The sequence below is a fragment of the Dendrobium catenatum genome, unplaced genomic scaffold (assembly GCF_001605985.2).
Source record: "Dendrobium catenatum unplaced genomic scaffold, ASM160598v2 fragScaff_scaffold_1117, whole genome shotgun sequence".
NCBI classification, from domain to species: domain Eukaryota; kingdom Viridiplantae; phylum Streptophyta; class Magnoliopsida; order Asparagales; family Orchidaceae; genus Dendrobium; species Dendrobium catenatum.
The window spans coordinates 744222-759188 of NW_021319579.1; the positions used below are offsets into that span (position 1 = coordinate 744222).

Consider the following 14967-nt stretch of genomic DNA (forward strand, 5'->3'; position numbering starts at 1 on the left):
CCCAATTCTAGTTGGGTTTTTCCCGCTTAATAAAATGGAAGACGAGTACCATAATAGAAACGACGAAGGCGGAGCCCGACAGGAGGCTGGAAGGAGGAATGGGGTAAGCTGGGCGTCGGCTGCGGCACCGGCAATGAAAACGGCGCGGACTGCTCAGCTTTGTCACCTTTGTGCTTTTGTCCATTTCCACACATGAGGCTTCTAATTCATCGCTGGAAATTTCTTCTTTTAGGGTTTTTTTGTCGTGATCAAGCGGCAAGGGAGGGTTCGATTCCTGTTCCTCTTCCAGTTCTTTGGGTGCATGGATTTTGAATTTCCGTTCGCATGTTTTCATCGGCTGTGGAACTTCGAAGATCTTGTGCAGGTCATCTTCGGTAGGCCGTTGTATTTCTTCTTGCGCTCTATGTGGCGGTGGTGGTTCTTTGGTTTTTCCTTCTTGCTCTTTTGCGGATTCTTCGCATTCTGGCATTTGGCGCGATGCCGTTTTTTGTTCCTCGGCATTTTGAAGATCACTGCCGGGATGCAATTCCTTTTGAATCAAGGTAGGAAACTCACGTTCCATCGTTTCTTCATCGGATGATGGTAGCAGCGGTGATTCTTCTGGCTCCATTTCTCCTCTTATCCTTGACGGAGTTATAGTTGGCTCCGTTGCTTCTTTCTCCATGGTTGGTAGTGGCGGTGATCCTGTCTCCATTGTCTCCCTTACTCTGGGCAGCGGTTTAGGTGGCTCCAATGTAGTCTCATCATGTTCTGGTACTTGTCCACCCTCGAGCTCACTAGGAATAGGCGGAGGTTTCTGTGATTTTGGCGATTTTATGTCTTGTTGAAGTTCCCCTTCTTCAACTCGATAGAGCTTTTGTTCCATTACAGTTTCCACCACAGCGTTCGTACGTGCTGCTAGATCCGGTGGCTCTAGTGTCGCCCCATTGCATGCTAGTTCCTGCTCAGGAGGACTTGCTCTTTTCTGCGCTTCTTCCTCATCGGTTTGTTTGAATTGTTGTTCCGGTTGGTCTTTTGATTCATCCTCCATGAATTGTCGTAGCGGTCCTTCGTGTTTTTTTGTCTGCTTACTTTCTGTCTGCTGTATACGTGGTATTGAAGAATCAGTAGCTTGTTTAGTTTGTGATTCTTGTTCGGAAGGACCTACTGTCGGCTTACCAGGTAGCTGAGCCCCCACAGCAGAACATGCTGTCTCCTGTGCTTTCGTTTCCCCAGGAGGTTTGAATGGCATTTCTGCTTCTACATGTAGAGACTCTCCAGGCTTCTCATAAGGTTCGTGTGATTGTGGTATCCCTTTGATTTCCAGTGAATCTGCTATTGGAATCTTGTATCTCTCTGTTTCTGACTCAAACAATGTGGTTTTGTCCCATTTCTTTGGCTTTCTGTCGAGCTGCTCTCTTTGTTGTTCTTCTTTCTTCTTTGTAATCCCTGGCTCAAGTATCTTGTGCACCGATGCTTCTCTCTCTTGTAATTCTTGCTTTTCTGGTCCTTTGAAATTTGTAATTTCTGATGCTTGGTAGGACGGCTCCTTTGCAAATTTCTGGTATTTTGATTGTTGATTGCGTTCTGGTTCTTGTGTTTCTAACGCTGCTTCGGTTTCTGGTTCCTTCAAAGTAGAAAACCCTTGAGCTGCTGGCGCTGCTTTTTCCTCCGCTTGTAAGAGTTTTCGCTTTGGTATCTCTGATTCCTCCAACTCTTTCACTAACGTAAGTTTTTGAACTTCGTTCGCAGGTTTTGTTAGCTTTGGAAATTTTTTTGGTGACTTCAAGATGATCTCATGTTCAAAACTTTCTTCATCAGCTAATTGTTGAATTTGTTTTTCCATTTCTTCATTGTAAGTTGGCATTTCACTTTGTATTTCTCTTGGCCATTCTACTTTATCTTTTCTTTGAGGTCGCTCAGGGCTCTTGTTTTCATCTACTTTCTTTTGCGCTTGGAATTTCTGCTCTTTTTCTTCTAATGATCTATACTCATTTATTTTTGGAGTTTTAAACGATGGCTTTGTTGCAGGCTTCTCAAATGTTTCTTGTCTTCTTGAAACTTCTTTGATTTTTGGTGCTATAGGAGTCGTGAGCGCTAGTTCATCTGGTGTTTTGAAGTCTATAATGTCAGGAGTTTGATGGGGTGTCTCCATTGCAGGTTTCTGATGTTCTTTGGATTCTATATGTTCTAGCATTGGTTTAGATTCTTTCTCTAAAGTGGTGGGCTCCTTGGGTATTGGTTCCTCTTGTTTTTCTGGTTCTAGTGACTCTGTAATAATCTCATGGTCATGACCTTCTTCTGCAGAGATTTGAAATTCTTGCTCTTGTTCTACTTCGTAAGTTGGCATTCCTCGTATCTGTCTCCCTTGTGCTTCTTGTTCATTGGGTTGGTCTGGCTCTTGTTTTGCTTCTTCTTCTTCATCTTCTGATTGTGCTGGTTCTGTAGCTTCTTCAAATCGTTTCTGTACTTTTTTTGTTGGCTTCTGTGCTTTTTGTTTCATTATTACTTGTTCTTGCTGGAGAAGTTGTTTTTTATCTTCCTGAAGTTCACAAATCTGTTGTTTCGGTTCTTCCTTTCCTGCATATTCAGCAGCTTTGGGCTTTTCACATGTTGGCACTACTGCAGCCTTCTCTTGTTTCTTCAAATCTTGCTCATGCTGTTCATTTTCTTTCTCGTATTCTTCTAGCTGATGTAACTTTGTTTCTACTTTTTCTTCTTTTCTAGTTTTTATTAGATCTGCAGCTTTCGACATATCTTGAGGTGCCTTCAATGTTGGCTTCTCCGTTTTTAGTTTCTGAAGATTTAGTGACAATTCCTTTGGCTTCATTGACTCTCTTGTTTCGAATGCCTCTCTATTTGTATCCTTCAATTGGCGATCTTCATCTTCCTTAAATCCATGAATCCATTGTTTCAGTTCTGGTAAATCATGCTTTTGTTCTTCTGGTGATGTGAACTCTTTTATTTTTGGTGCCTTAAATGCTGGCCCTGCAGTGGATTTCTCAAATTCTTCTGGTTCTTTTTTCCGTGAACTTTCTTGTCTTTTTGGAGCCCCTTTGGTTTTTGGTGCCTTAGGAGTTGGAAGCGCTAGTTCTTCTAGTGGTCTAAAGTCTATTATATCAGGAGTTTCATAGGGTGACCCAAATGCTATTTCTAGCATTGGTTTAGAATCTTTCTCTAAAGTGGTCGATTCATTTAGTATTGGTTCTTCTTGTTTTTCTGGCTCCTGTGACTCCGCAATAATCTCATGGTCATGACCTTCGACAGAGATCTGAAATTCTTGCTCTATTTTTTCTTCATAAGTTGTCATTCTGCGTATATTTCCCCTTTCAACCTCTTTTTCTTTGGATTGCTCTAGCCCACTTTCTGCTCCTTTTTCCTCTTCTGGTTGTGTTGGTTCTATAGCTACTTCAAGGCGTTTGCTTGTTGGCTTCTCAGCTTTTTGTTTCATGATTTCCTGTTCTTGCTGGGGAAGTTGTGATTCTTCCCCTGGTTTGAACGACTTTTTGTTTGGGGATTTCTCTATATCTGGACCCATCCATTGGTTATTTTTACATTCCTGGAGTTCATAAATCTGTGGTTTTGGTGCTTCCTTTTTTGCACACTCAGAAGCTTTGGGCTTCTTACTTGTTGGCATTACTGTAGGTATCTCTTGTTTCTGCAATTCTTGATCATCCTGTTGATATACTTTCTCGATTTGTTCTGATTGAAAATGTTCTTCATCTTTGATTTGAGGCTTCTCACATGCTGGCACTACTATAGCCTTCTCATGTCCCTGAACTTCTTGCTCATGTTGTTTTAACCCCTCTTGTTCTTCTGGTTGAGCTTCTACAGCTTCGAGCACTTGAACCAGTTCTCTGACTTTAGGCTTATGTTTTTTATCCGTCTTTTTTGTTTCTTCTGATTGTTTACTGTCGTGCTTCTCATGTGGTGGCTGGAGTGTAGAGTTTCTGTGTTCTGAAGTCTCTTGCTCTTCTGGTTTTTCCATCTGTTGTTTTGCCTCTTTTTCTTCTTGTTTTGTCGGTTCTTCAACTGTCAGGATTTGTCTAGGAGCTTTAACTGAAGGCTTTTCTGTGTTTTGTTTATTTTTTACCTGTTCTTGATGGAGGTATTGAGATTCTTTGATTTTTTGTGTGCTTATGCCTGCTATCTTCCAACGGTCTTCTTCATCCTCATTGAGTACACGGAGCGCCGGTTTTAGTTCTTCCTTCTTTATCAACCCACTAGCTTTAGGCTTCTCATATGTTGGCACTACTATAAACTTCTCATGCTCCTGCACTTCATCCTCATGTATTTGGTCAAGTTCTTTGACTCTAACCTTCTCATGCGCCTGCACTGTTTTGATGGGTTCTGAAAGTTTCTTAGCACTTACTTCCTCGTGTGGTGGTTGTATGACAGGCTTTTTGTATTCGTGTGCCTCTTGCTCTTCTATTTGCTCTGCCTCCTTTTTTGTTTCTTTTTCTGCGTTCGATCTTGTTGATTCTGCAACTTGAAATAGTTGTTTTTGTGCTTTCTCAGTTGGCTTCTCAGCCTTTTGTTTTATTATTTCCTCTTCTTGCTGAAGATTTTTATATTTTTCCTCTGATTCTATTGACATTCTTGTTTTGGATGGCTCTCTGTCAGGACCTATCCATTGGTGATCTTCATCTTCATATAATTCATAAACCCATGGTTTTGGTTCTTTCGCTTTTGGTAGTTCACCAGCCTTAGGCTTTTCAAATGCTGGTACCACTGTAGGCTCCTTATCTTCCTGCCCTTCATGCTCATATTGCTTGAACTCTTCTTCAGTTTCTGATCGAATATCTTGTGCAGCTTCCAGCACTTGTTCGGGTGCACTGGCTCGATCCTGCTTATGCTTTTGCCCAAGTTCTTTTGGACCTATTGGCATCATTTGTTCTTGTGCCTCTTGTTCTTCTGGTTGCCGTTGCTCTGGTTCTACTTTTTCTTCTTTTTCTGTTTTTGTTGGTTCTGCAGCTACCCTCGTTTCTTTAGGTACTTTCAAAGGTGGCTTCTCTGTTTTTTGTTTATGAAGATCCAGTGACAATTCTTTTGGCTTCAGTTGTTCTCTTGCTCTGAATGCCTCAATATCTGGACCCTTTAATTGGCCAGCTTCATCATCCTTGCATCCATGAAGACTTCTTAATTCTTTGTCTGGCAGCCCAACATCTTTTGATTTCTTGTCTGTTTGCACTGTTGCAGCCTTTTCGTGTTTCTGCTCCTGTTTTTGTATATCATCTTCTGTTTCTTGTGATTTAGTTGGATGTTTGGTTTCCATTACTTGATCAGATATCTCAAATTGAGGTTTTCCATCCTGTTGATGAAGTTCTCTTGGCTCTGGCAATTTTTCAGTCTTAGGTTTATCATGTGGCAGCTCTTCTGTATGATTATTTTTTTCCTGTAACCATTCCTCTTCTGTTTGATGCATTTCTTTCTCTGCTTTTTCTTTTGATTTTTGTTGTTTTGCCTCTTCCTTAACTTGTTGAGATGGTTTCTCTGTAGGCTTCTCAAGGCATTGTTTAATTTTTTCCTCTTTCTGATAGTCATCTTGAGACCCTTCCTTTGTTTCAAGTGACGGCCTTTTTTCTATGTCAGTGCCCGTTAATATGTGCTTTTCATCTTCCTTGGTTCCTTGAAGTTCTATTTCTGTTTTTCTTGTTTCTGACCACTCTGCAGATGTTGGCTTCTCATATGCTGGACCTCCATTTAGCTTTTCTTCGTCTTGCTCCTTTTGTAATTCTCTCTCTTCTTTTTTTGTTTCAAACAGTTCTGCTGCTTCTAGCACTTCATCGGCTGTCTTCACTTCTGGTTTCTCACGTTTTATCTCTCTGTATTTTTCAGTATGTACATCTTCGTATTCCTTTTTTGATTCAGTCTGCTGTTTAGTTTCCTGCACCTGATCAGGTTCCTTGACTCGTGACTTCTTTTGGTTTTGCTCTTCTTCTTCTTTTTCTGGATGGAACTGTTGAGCTGTTCCCTTCACCTTTGGCGGTTCGCTGTTCTCCGGTTCTGTTACATCAAGTGTCTTACATTTCTGCTGAACTTCGACAAAATGACTGGGTTCTCTTGGTTTTGGTAATTCCATTGCTGCATGCTCCACATCCATTGATTTCATTGTAGGTATTTTCTGTTCTTCATGTATTATTTGCTCCTGTTTTTTCTCAGGACATTGTTCAGGTGTCTCATGCGGCTTGTCTATCCTAGGGATCTTGTGTTCTTGCGCTTGTTTTTTGGATGGATTGAACTCTATGTTTTGTTCTTCTGATCCGCTATATTCTGCAATTCTTGGTGCCTCAGCTTCTGTCCTTTCCGTTGGCTTCTTAAATCCGGTAGGCGCAAAACAAACTTTCTCTGAAGCATTAATATCATCTTCCATGGCTGTCATTTTGACTTCATTTTGCATTGGCCTCTTCACCTTGGGTGTTATATGTTCTCGAGCTGCTTCATCTTCTTCTTCTTGATCCAACCTTTGTTCTGCCACTTGCATTATTTGCGAGTACTCGGATTCAGGATGCTGAGGAAGAGCAGCAATTTTGTTCTCCGCATCTGCTGCTCCTGTTTGTTGCTGTTCTTCTGCAGGTGAGTGTCGTATCAATTCTCCTGGCATGGGAGGCAAATGCGGTATATCTGCAGGTGCCTGTTGTTGCTTTACTTTAAGTGGCCTCGTCAGACCTTGCAGCTCAGACTCTCCATTCTTTTCTTCTGTCGGTTCTAGTGTTTGTCCTCGAACCAACTCTTTACAGACTTGTCGTTCCTCTTGAATTGGACGCTCTACAGTTTCTTCTTCTCCTATCCTGGAGCACTCATTCGTTAACAATTTCGGAATTGAAATGATGAGAATCTTCTCTTCTTCATCAAACCAAGCGTCAATACCATCCAAATCCACACTATCAGGAACAGGAAATGACTCATCAAAACATTCAATTGAGACCTCCCGAGTTATGGCTACTCTGCTCGTGATCACAGCCTCTCGGAAAGCAATGTGACCTCCTCCTCTGATAATAATCTGGCTATCCCCCTCGTTCATGGCTACCTCGATCTCATCTTTCGTGAAACCTGCACTTGGCTCCAATGCTTTCAAAAATCAGATAGAAAATGGAATGAACAAGAGAGAAGTATAAGATTCAGATGGAAAATGTTCTGGTGACCTGGTAGGTGAGCAGCGAGGATGAAGACAGCTTCAGTTTCAGTAGAAGCGAAGGTGAGATCTCCTGTATCTCTTGTTATTCTGACTCTTACTTCCAGCTCCATGCCCAGTGCTTCTGATTGCTGTTACTAATTTTTTAAGAGTTGGGCATTTGACTATTAACAAGAATGGATACTTTACTTCCAATTCAGGGTAGGAGAGATGCCCAGTGAGTGGAAAAGGAGGAATTAGATGTTATAAGGGTAAATAAATATTATTTGTTGCGTTCTTTTATTTCATTTTTAAATATAAGGAGTTTAGCTTACCCAACAAATTCCTTACACATATTTTGTATTTAAATTACTTGAAACTAACACAAAAAATTGAATATCTATATGTATATATGTTACACTCCTGCAGTCAAACGACCTCTTAATTATTGCTTCATGGTCAGATAAGTAAATGAAGTATGGGCAGAAGAGCTTGAACAATTCAGATAAGTAATTTTTTTAGCTCGATATTGACCTCGGTACTGGTCGGTACCGAGCTCAGTACTACTCGGCACTGGATGACATGGATGCATATGATTTGTCTATGGATGATCCGCATAGAATAATCTTTCCATTCCTAGGCCCTCCTCTTCTCTCTTAAAAAATATCATCAATGATAATGACTGGGACTTGGAATCTATTGCTAGCATGGCACTTGATGGAAGCATTGCGCCTGGTAACATGATTTATTGGGACTCGAACTCTTATTTTCATGGATGGGACAAAGGATCCTTCATTAAAATCTTTTTTATTGGGTAGAAAATTGGGTCTTTCTATAGTACTCTGCACAATGTTCCTTTGTAATAACGAAAACTTCGTTTCACATTTTCTTCATTAGATTGTCTTGCAATGATGATTTTTTTTAGTACGTAATATTTATGTGCATTCCAATTGTATTTTTTGTAATAAAAACTGGAGATAAAATTTAAAAGGCCTGGCTATCAGTACGCTTATAGCTTCTTCTTCCTCCTTACTGAAGCCAAAACTCTTAACAAATGTTGATTTTCGTTTCTGATATTGATGGAGTTCTGCCTCCTGGCCCGCACTTTACTCACCGTTATTTAGCTTGGTTGATGGACGAGTACGGTTCGGTACCCTCTCGCCTATCAATGATCAACTTGTGTTTGATTCTTCTTGAGCGACAGCGCTTCTTAAGTGGGGCTTAATCAAGTGCGGGTTAGAAGGTTTTTGGGGTGGGTGCCTCTTCTAAGTCAGCCAAAGATTAGTCATGTCGTCAAAAACCCTTTCGAGGGTGACAACATATGGATATCACGTTCCCAAAAAAAACAAGAGGAAATTTGATGGCTCGTGTGCGATGAAACACAGGACCTTTGTCTGTAAGAATCATAGGGAAATTCAACGTCTTATTCCTTGATTTTGTCAATTTGTTTTCTAATCTTGTTCTACTTCTCCAGTTTTAAGTTATTAATGGAGTTCTATTTTTTGGCTTTTTGGCTAGGTTGGGTGAATTTTTGGCTATCTCTTTTGTAATTTTTTTTTAATAACCCATTTTTTTATCTTCTTTATGAAGCATCGCTATTATTTCGCTACTGGACAATGATAAGAAATATTCCTCTCTTTCTTAGCTTTCCTCTACTGGCAGCCGTTGATTGGAATTTTTCTTTTTTACAGAAAACTTTGCGGGCCTACTCTGAGGCATTTGCAGCTCCTTGTTCTTCTTTTTATACTTAGATTTTTTTTTTTTTTTTTTTCGATGCAACCTTTTCATTTATATTTTTCTGATTTTTTTTTATTCTCCTTATCTAATATATGTACATGAAGAATAATCGGCTGCTGAAGATTAGGAATCATATAAAACCTGTCTGAATAAGCTTTGTATAGGGCTGCAAACGAACCGAGCTGAGCCGAGTATGTGAGTGTTCATTTAATATCAGCTTGTTCATGTTTGTTCGAGCTTTAGCATTTGTGTTCATGTTTGGTTCATTTAAATTAAGGAGTGTTCATGTTCGGTTCATGTTCAGTTCATGTTCGTTCGTTTAGTGTTTATCGAGCTTGTTTGCGAACATATGTAATGATTTTTTTTAACCATCAAACAAACACGTTCATGAACATAACTATGAACAATGTCTATGTAACAAAGATAATGGTTATTTATATTTATTAATTCTATAGTCAAATATTAATTATTTTTATTGAGCTTATTCACGAGTTCAAAATTGAACACGAATCGAGCTTTTATCGAGCTTAATGTCGAGCTTGTTCACGAACTTCAAATGATGTTGTTTGCGAACATAAATGAGCCGAACGCATTAGTGTTCAAGTTTGTTTATTTAAGAATCGAGTATTTAAAATATTGTTCAAGTTTGTTTGTTTAGTTAATTAAACGATCGCAAACGAGCTTTAATCGAATGGAACAACGAGTAGCTCGTCGAACGTTTGGTTCGCTTGCAGCCCTAGCTTTGTACAACACATCTTGGCCTTAGTTTACCTTAAATTTCTTAGAATTTTGTCGGCCTCGGCATCAAAATATGTTTGATGCCTAGATGAGGGTGTAACATAGTCAAGTTAGCTCGGACTTAATGCGATAAATGGCTTTTGAACTTAGATTGATGACCTAATTAGCTAAATTTTTGTTTAAGACTCGTCTTATTAACTTGTGGGCCAACTTATTTAAAAAATGTTAATATTAATTAAAATTTAAGTGGTTAAGTATAAAATTATCAAAAATATTTTAAAAGCATCTCTTTTTATATTAAGTGATTTTTTTAATATCGCACATATATTTTCATATATGTTTTATCATTTTATTGCAATAAATAATCGAATCAAAATGATATTTTTCTCTTTCATAGAATTGAGCTTGTGCTTAAGCTCTAATTTGATTAATTAATCAAACTCAATCTCAAATTTAAGATTTCATTTGGGGAGACTTTCTTACTCTTTTAAAATATTTTTTTTATAAAAATTTGAATTTTTTTAACTAAAAAGATATTTTAAGAAACAATAAGAAAGTCATCCCAAATAAAGTGTAAGGGCATCTTCAACTGTAAAATTCACTTTTCACTCCAAAATATAATAAAACTTTAAAATGTAGTAATTCATCTCTAATAAAAACTCATTTTGTCCGCTTCTTCATCTTGTTGTCAAAGATAACCATCTCTCCTCTGTCACAAGCTTTTTTTGACCAATCCCGAACACACAGAAAAGAATAGCGGTCGAAAATGTGTGCGGTTGGATTCTTTGACGGACGGCAATTGAATGTATGTCGTTCGATTGCGAATGGTCTAAGTTAGATCCTACTTCAACTCGGCTCAACTTATCCACAGCACTAGATTAGATGCTCTAATAAGCTTTGTAGGCCCTAGTGTTGGTGCTTGCTACTGTTGCAGCTTGTTTGGTACAACTGTTTCTTTAAAAGTAAGTAAAAAGTTGTCTGAAATTTTGTCATAAAAAGTTGTTGATATGCTTGAAAGATTTGTGGTTAAGCTACTATTCACACCCAAGTAGTTATTTTTACTTATTTAATTACAACATTTTATAAGTTCTGTATAACAAAAAAAAAAATACTCACAAAATAAAAAAATATCATAAAATTTACATTAAATTAAGACCCAAAAATTCAGCTGATAAAAAAAAAATCCCAACATATTCCTTTTCAAAGTAGAAAAATCTGATAAGGATCATCCAACTGAACTTTTATTTGGTCGGGTCACAGGACGTAGCTCTACGTTTGGCCGCCAGTATAATCGCGCCATGCATTCTCACTATTTACCGCGTGCCCCGACAATCCGACCCGGAACAGACCCAGGATGGCCGGGTATTTCTCGATTTTGCTATGTATTGATCGGTATCGTTAGGTTTTGGTCAATTTTGCTCGGCAATAACCAATACCGAGCAAATACCGAGTTTTTCCTAGGAAAAATTCGGTACAACTCGGTATTGCTCGGTATTACTCGGTATTGGTCTTCACAGAGCTGTATTTCTCGTTATTGCCAAGCAATACCTAGCAATACCGAGCAATATCGAGCAAATACCGAGTAAAACCTCGCAATACGCGAACATAGCATTCCCGGGTTCCGGTCCGGGTCAAGTCGTCGGGCCGCCCGGTAAAGAGTAAGAGCACGTGGCGACATGTTATTGATGGCCGAATTTAGCACCACGTCCGGTCAGAGAACGTAGTAATTGTTCCATGCAACTTGCCTCAAAATGATATAATACACCAATCCTGACAAACTCTTGTTCATTGTATTTGAGAAACACCAATGAAATGATACATTGTATCTCTATAAGGATTTAATAGGCCTCCTTGCTAAGGAATTCTAGAATCTACTTGAAAAGTTTTCAAGGTATACTAAGAAAATATAAATATTAAATATAATATTTTCAAATGTTCATATAATATTGTGTTAATATCACATATAGATAATCATGATATTTTGAGTTGGTGAAGCACATTAATTAAGGTGGGCAACCTATTTTTCAATAAGGACACATGCATATCCATGTATGTCATAAATGACAATAACAGAACCTTATATTAAGAGAGGAGATGAGAATTTTGAAAAAAAACATATGAAAAGTATTAAGGAATGAATTACATACTTAGAAGTATAGCATATAACTAGAATTAATAGCAATGTTTTTAGTTGTTCTCTTAAATATAAGATTATGAATGTTAATAAATGAGTCAATCTACCAACCCAGTTTGAAATTAACCCGAAAATTTCAGTTTTGGGTTGACCATTTTAATAAATGGATTGGCTTCTGATTGCGCATTCTAACATGTTTATTAAACGAGTCAAGTTTGATTTCTGTTGGGCTCGCAAACCCGATCTTGATCTGAAAAATGATTTGTTTAATATTTTTTCTTAATTTTTTTTTTTTTGTACAGTGTTGTTATTTTTTATCAAGTATCATAAAATCTATAGTTAATAAGTTATAAAAATATGTTTTTGGAGGTTATCGCGTAGGGTTCAAGTTTCTAGTGGGTCGAGTTCGGGTTCACCTTTTTGACTTGTTTATAAACAGGTTAGTTCGGATTGATAAGCTCCAGGTCAGACCCGAATCTAACCCTTTGACCCGTTTTGACACCTTTATATAGAATCAATTGATGTTTTGAACAATCATATGATACTAAATAATTGGCATTAGTGAAGGAATGAATAATATTTGATTTGCATAATATCAATATAACAAATAATAAAATATATATTATAACTAAAAACAGGATATTAACATCAGAAAAATTCTCACCTTTATAATGATACATCTAAATGAAAAAAAGGAAGAAAAAATTTGTTGATATTTTTAATAAAATATTTAACTTAAAGTCCTTTTCAAGATATTATATATTAATATTTTCTGAATGAATCAGCACATCAAGATCGCATAAGATTAAAGTCTCATATGAGACAGTTTTCTTACTTAAAAATATCTTGAATATTATTCAGCCAAATGATTTAGAAGCAACAAAGAAAATTATAATAAAAATAAATTATGGGAATATTCTTGAATGATTAGAACGATTATAGGACAGATTTTACGGTCAAATCAATCATGTTTTAGAATTAATAAACACATCTTCCGCTCACCCTTGTTTTCGAATTTTATAATAAGAAAAATAGTAATGCAATGCCTAAACATTATGGGGTTACATGAGTGCAAAATATTTTAAATATAAAGTTTTTAAAAATATTGATATTTAATTTGAAGTAAAATAAATATATTGTAAAATTTGACAAAATTTTATAAAGAAGCAAGTTAATAAGTGGAATTATTAATTAGAATGAGCATTGAATTTCAAAAATTTAAGGAGCAAATGAGATGAATAGTTTGACACATTTAGAATGCGACAAATGATTTGGCGAGTTCTGAATAAACCAAATCATTTGATGCATTCAGATCACTTTGAGAGAAAGAGATAGATTTCTTTAAGGGAAAATTCTATAAGATGGTGGTGAGACCTGCAATGCTTTATGGTGCCGAATGTTGGACATTAAAAGAGAAGCATAATACTAAGTTAAGTGTGGCAGAGATGAGGATGCTCAGGTGGATGAGTGGCTTTACCCTTAGAGATAGGATACGAAATGAGCATATATGTGAAAAGGTTGGAGTAGCTCCAGTAGAAGATAAGATTAGAGAGAGTCATCTTAGATGGTTTGGTCACATAAAACGGCGGCCTTCCGATGACCTGGTTAGTAGAGTATAAGTATTAGATTTGACTTATGTTAAGAAAGGTAGGGGTAGACCTAAAAAGACTTGGTTAGAAAATATTAGGAATGACCTTTCTTTATTAGATTTAAATGAGAATTTGACTTTTAATAGATCACAACGGAGAAAAAGGATTCATGTAGCCGATCCTATGTAATGGGATAGAGGCTTGATGTTGTTGTTGTTGTTAGATGATTTCCAAACACACAATACATTTATGATATCACTGACTTCATTGGAGTTTATGGTTCCAATCATATTTATATACATTTATATCAATAAAATTCATGAATTGCCATTGCATATGAATATATTTATATTCAATTGATTTGGAATCATTATACTTGAAATCTAATTTAAACTTAGCTAGAGTAATCCTTATGATGCACAAATAGATCTTTCTCGATCATCATCGTATCCTGAGAGATAAACGGTCGTGATATCCGTAAGTATCGACAAATGAAATGAATCTATTTTAGTCATAAGTACAACATAGAATACATGCTTTGATTTCCAAAGTTAAATTTTCATTTATAAAAATATATATTTTTATTATCATTAACATCACAAAATTATTTCATTTCCTTACTTTATTTTCATGTAATATTTTCAACATTTAGCAATAATGATTCCTCATTTTTTTGGGGCTTTTGAGTGAATTAAGTCAAACTCATATACGAATCACATCTGCAAACTTTAAACTCAAAATCTCTTAGGCTTTATTAGGGATAGCTTTCTTACTGTTTTATGAAACAGTTTTCTAGTAAAAAATTTTAAATTCAGAACAGTTTTGTACTAAAAAATGATTCATAAAATAGTAAGGAAACTATCCCAAAATAAGCCTTAGGCTTCATATGGGACAGCTTTCTTACTGCTTCTTAAATCAACTTTTTAGTGCAACAAATAAAATTTTTATAATAGAAAACTATTTTAAAAAGCAATTAAAAAGCCGTCTCAAACAAATCCTTAGGCTAAGACTTCGTTTGGGACGACTTTCTTTCTGTTTCTTAAAGCAGATTTCATGTATAATTTTTATACTAGAAAGCTATTTTAAAAAACATTAAAAAACCGTCTCAAACAAAGCCTTAGGCTAAGACTTTGTTTGGGACGATTTTCTTTCCGTTTCTTAAAGCATATTTCAAATATACAAATTAAAGAAACAGTAAGAAAATTATCCCAAATAAAATCTTAGTTAATAATCCGAACTTATGGCCAGCAGATCAATATGAGCTGCTTCCTTTGATATTTTGGGATACCATTGAAGCTATATCTGTTACAAACACTTGCAACTTATTCACACCAATCAATTATTTTACCAAGTTCATAGTACTACTGTTTATAATATTGCACAATGTGGTCATTCTGACAATGCATGTCGTCATACTTTTGTTTGTCTTTGATCTCCATGTGTAGGCATGCTATTGCAATTCCCTCTATGTAATAAACGTTTCTTTGATTGAATTGTTCATATTAATATATTTATTTCATTTCTCCCCCTTCCCACTAACAATCTGCAAAAATATTCAAAATTATTTTATGTTTTGAAAATTTTCTTTTGCAATGGAATCCTCTCCTATTTTCTTTTGCAAAATTTTTATATGCATACGAGAAATAATCATAAACTGAGAAGTAAACATCAGACAT

At 36.6% G+C, this 14967-nt stretch overlaps 1 protein-coding gene across 1 annotated transcript; it reads right to left on the reverse strand.

The window, feature by feature from the left end:
• Window positions 1–7: 7 nt before the first annotated feature.
• On the reverse strand, window positions 8–8713 carry LOC110102876 (titin-like). The gene has a single exon (XM_028698666.1). It carries the CDS (start codon window positions 7001–7003, stop codon window positions 8–10), a length of 6996 nt encoding a protein of 2331 aa, XP_028554499.1. The 5' UTR covers window positions 7004–8713.
• Window positions 8714–14967: the final 6254 nt, after the last annotated feature.

Bases quoted from the DNA above. Each gene is read 5' to 3' on its own strand.
- LOC110102876 (XM_028698666.1), bottom strand. From the start codon at position 7,003: ATGAACGAGGGGGATAGCCAGATTATTATCAGAGGAGGAGGTCACATT.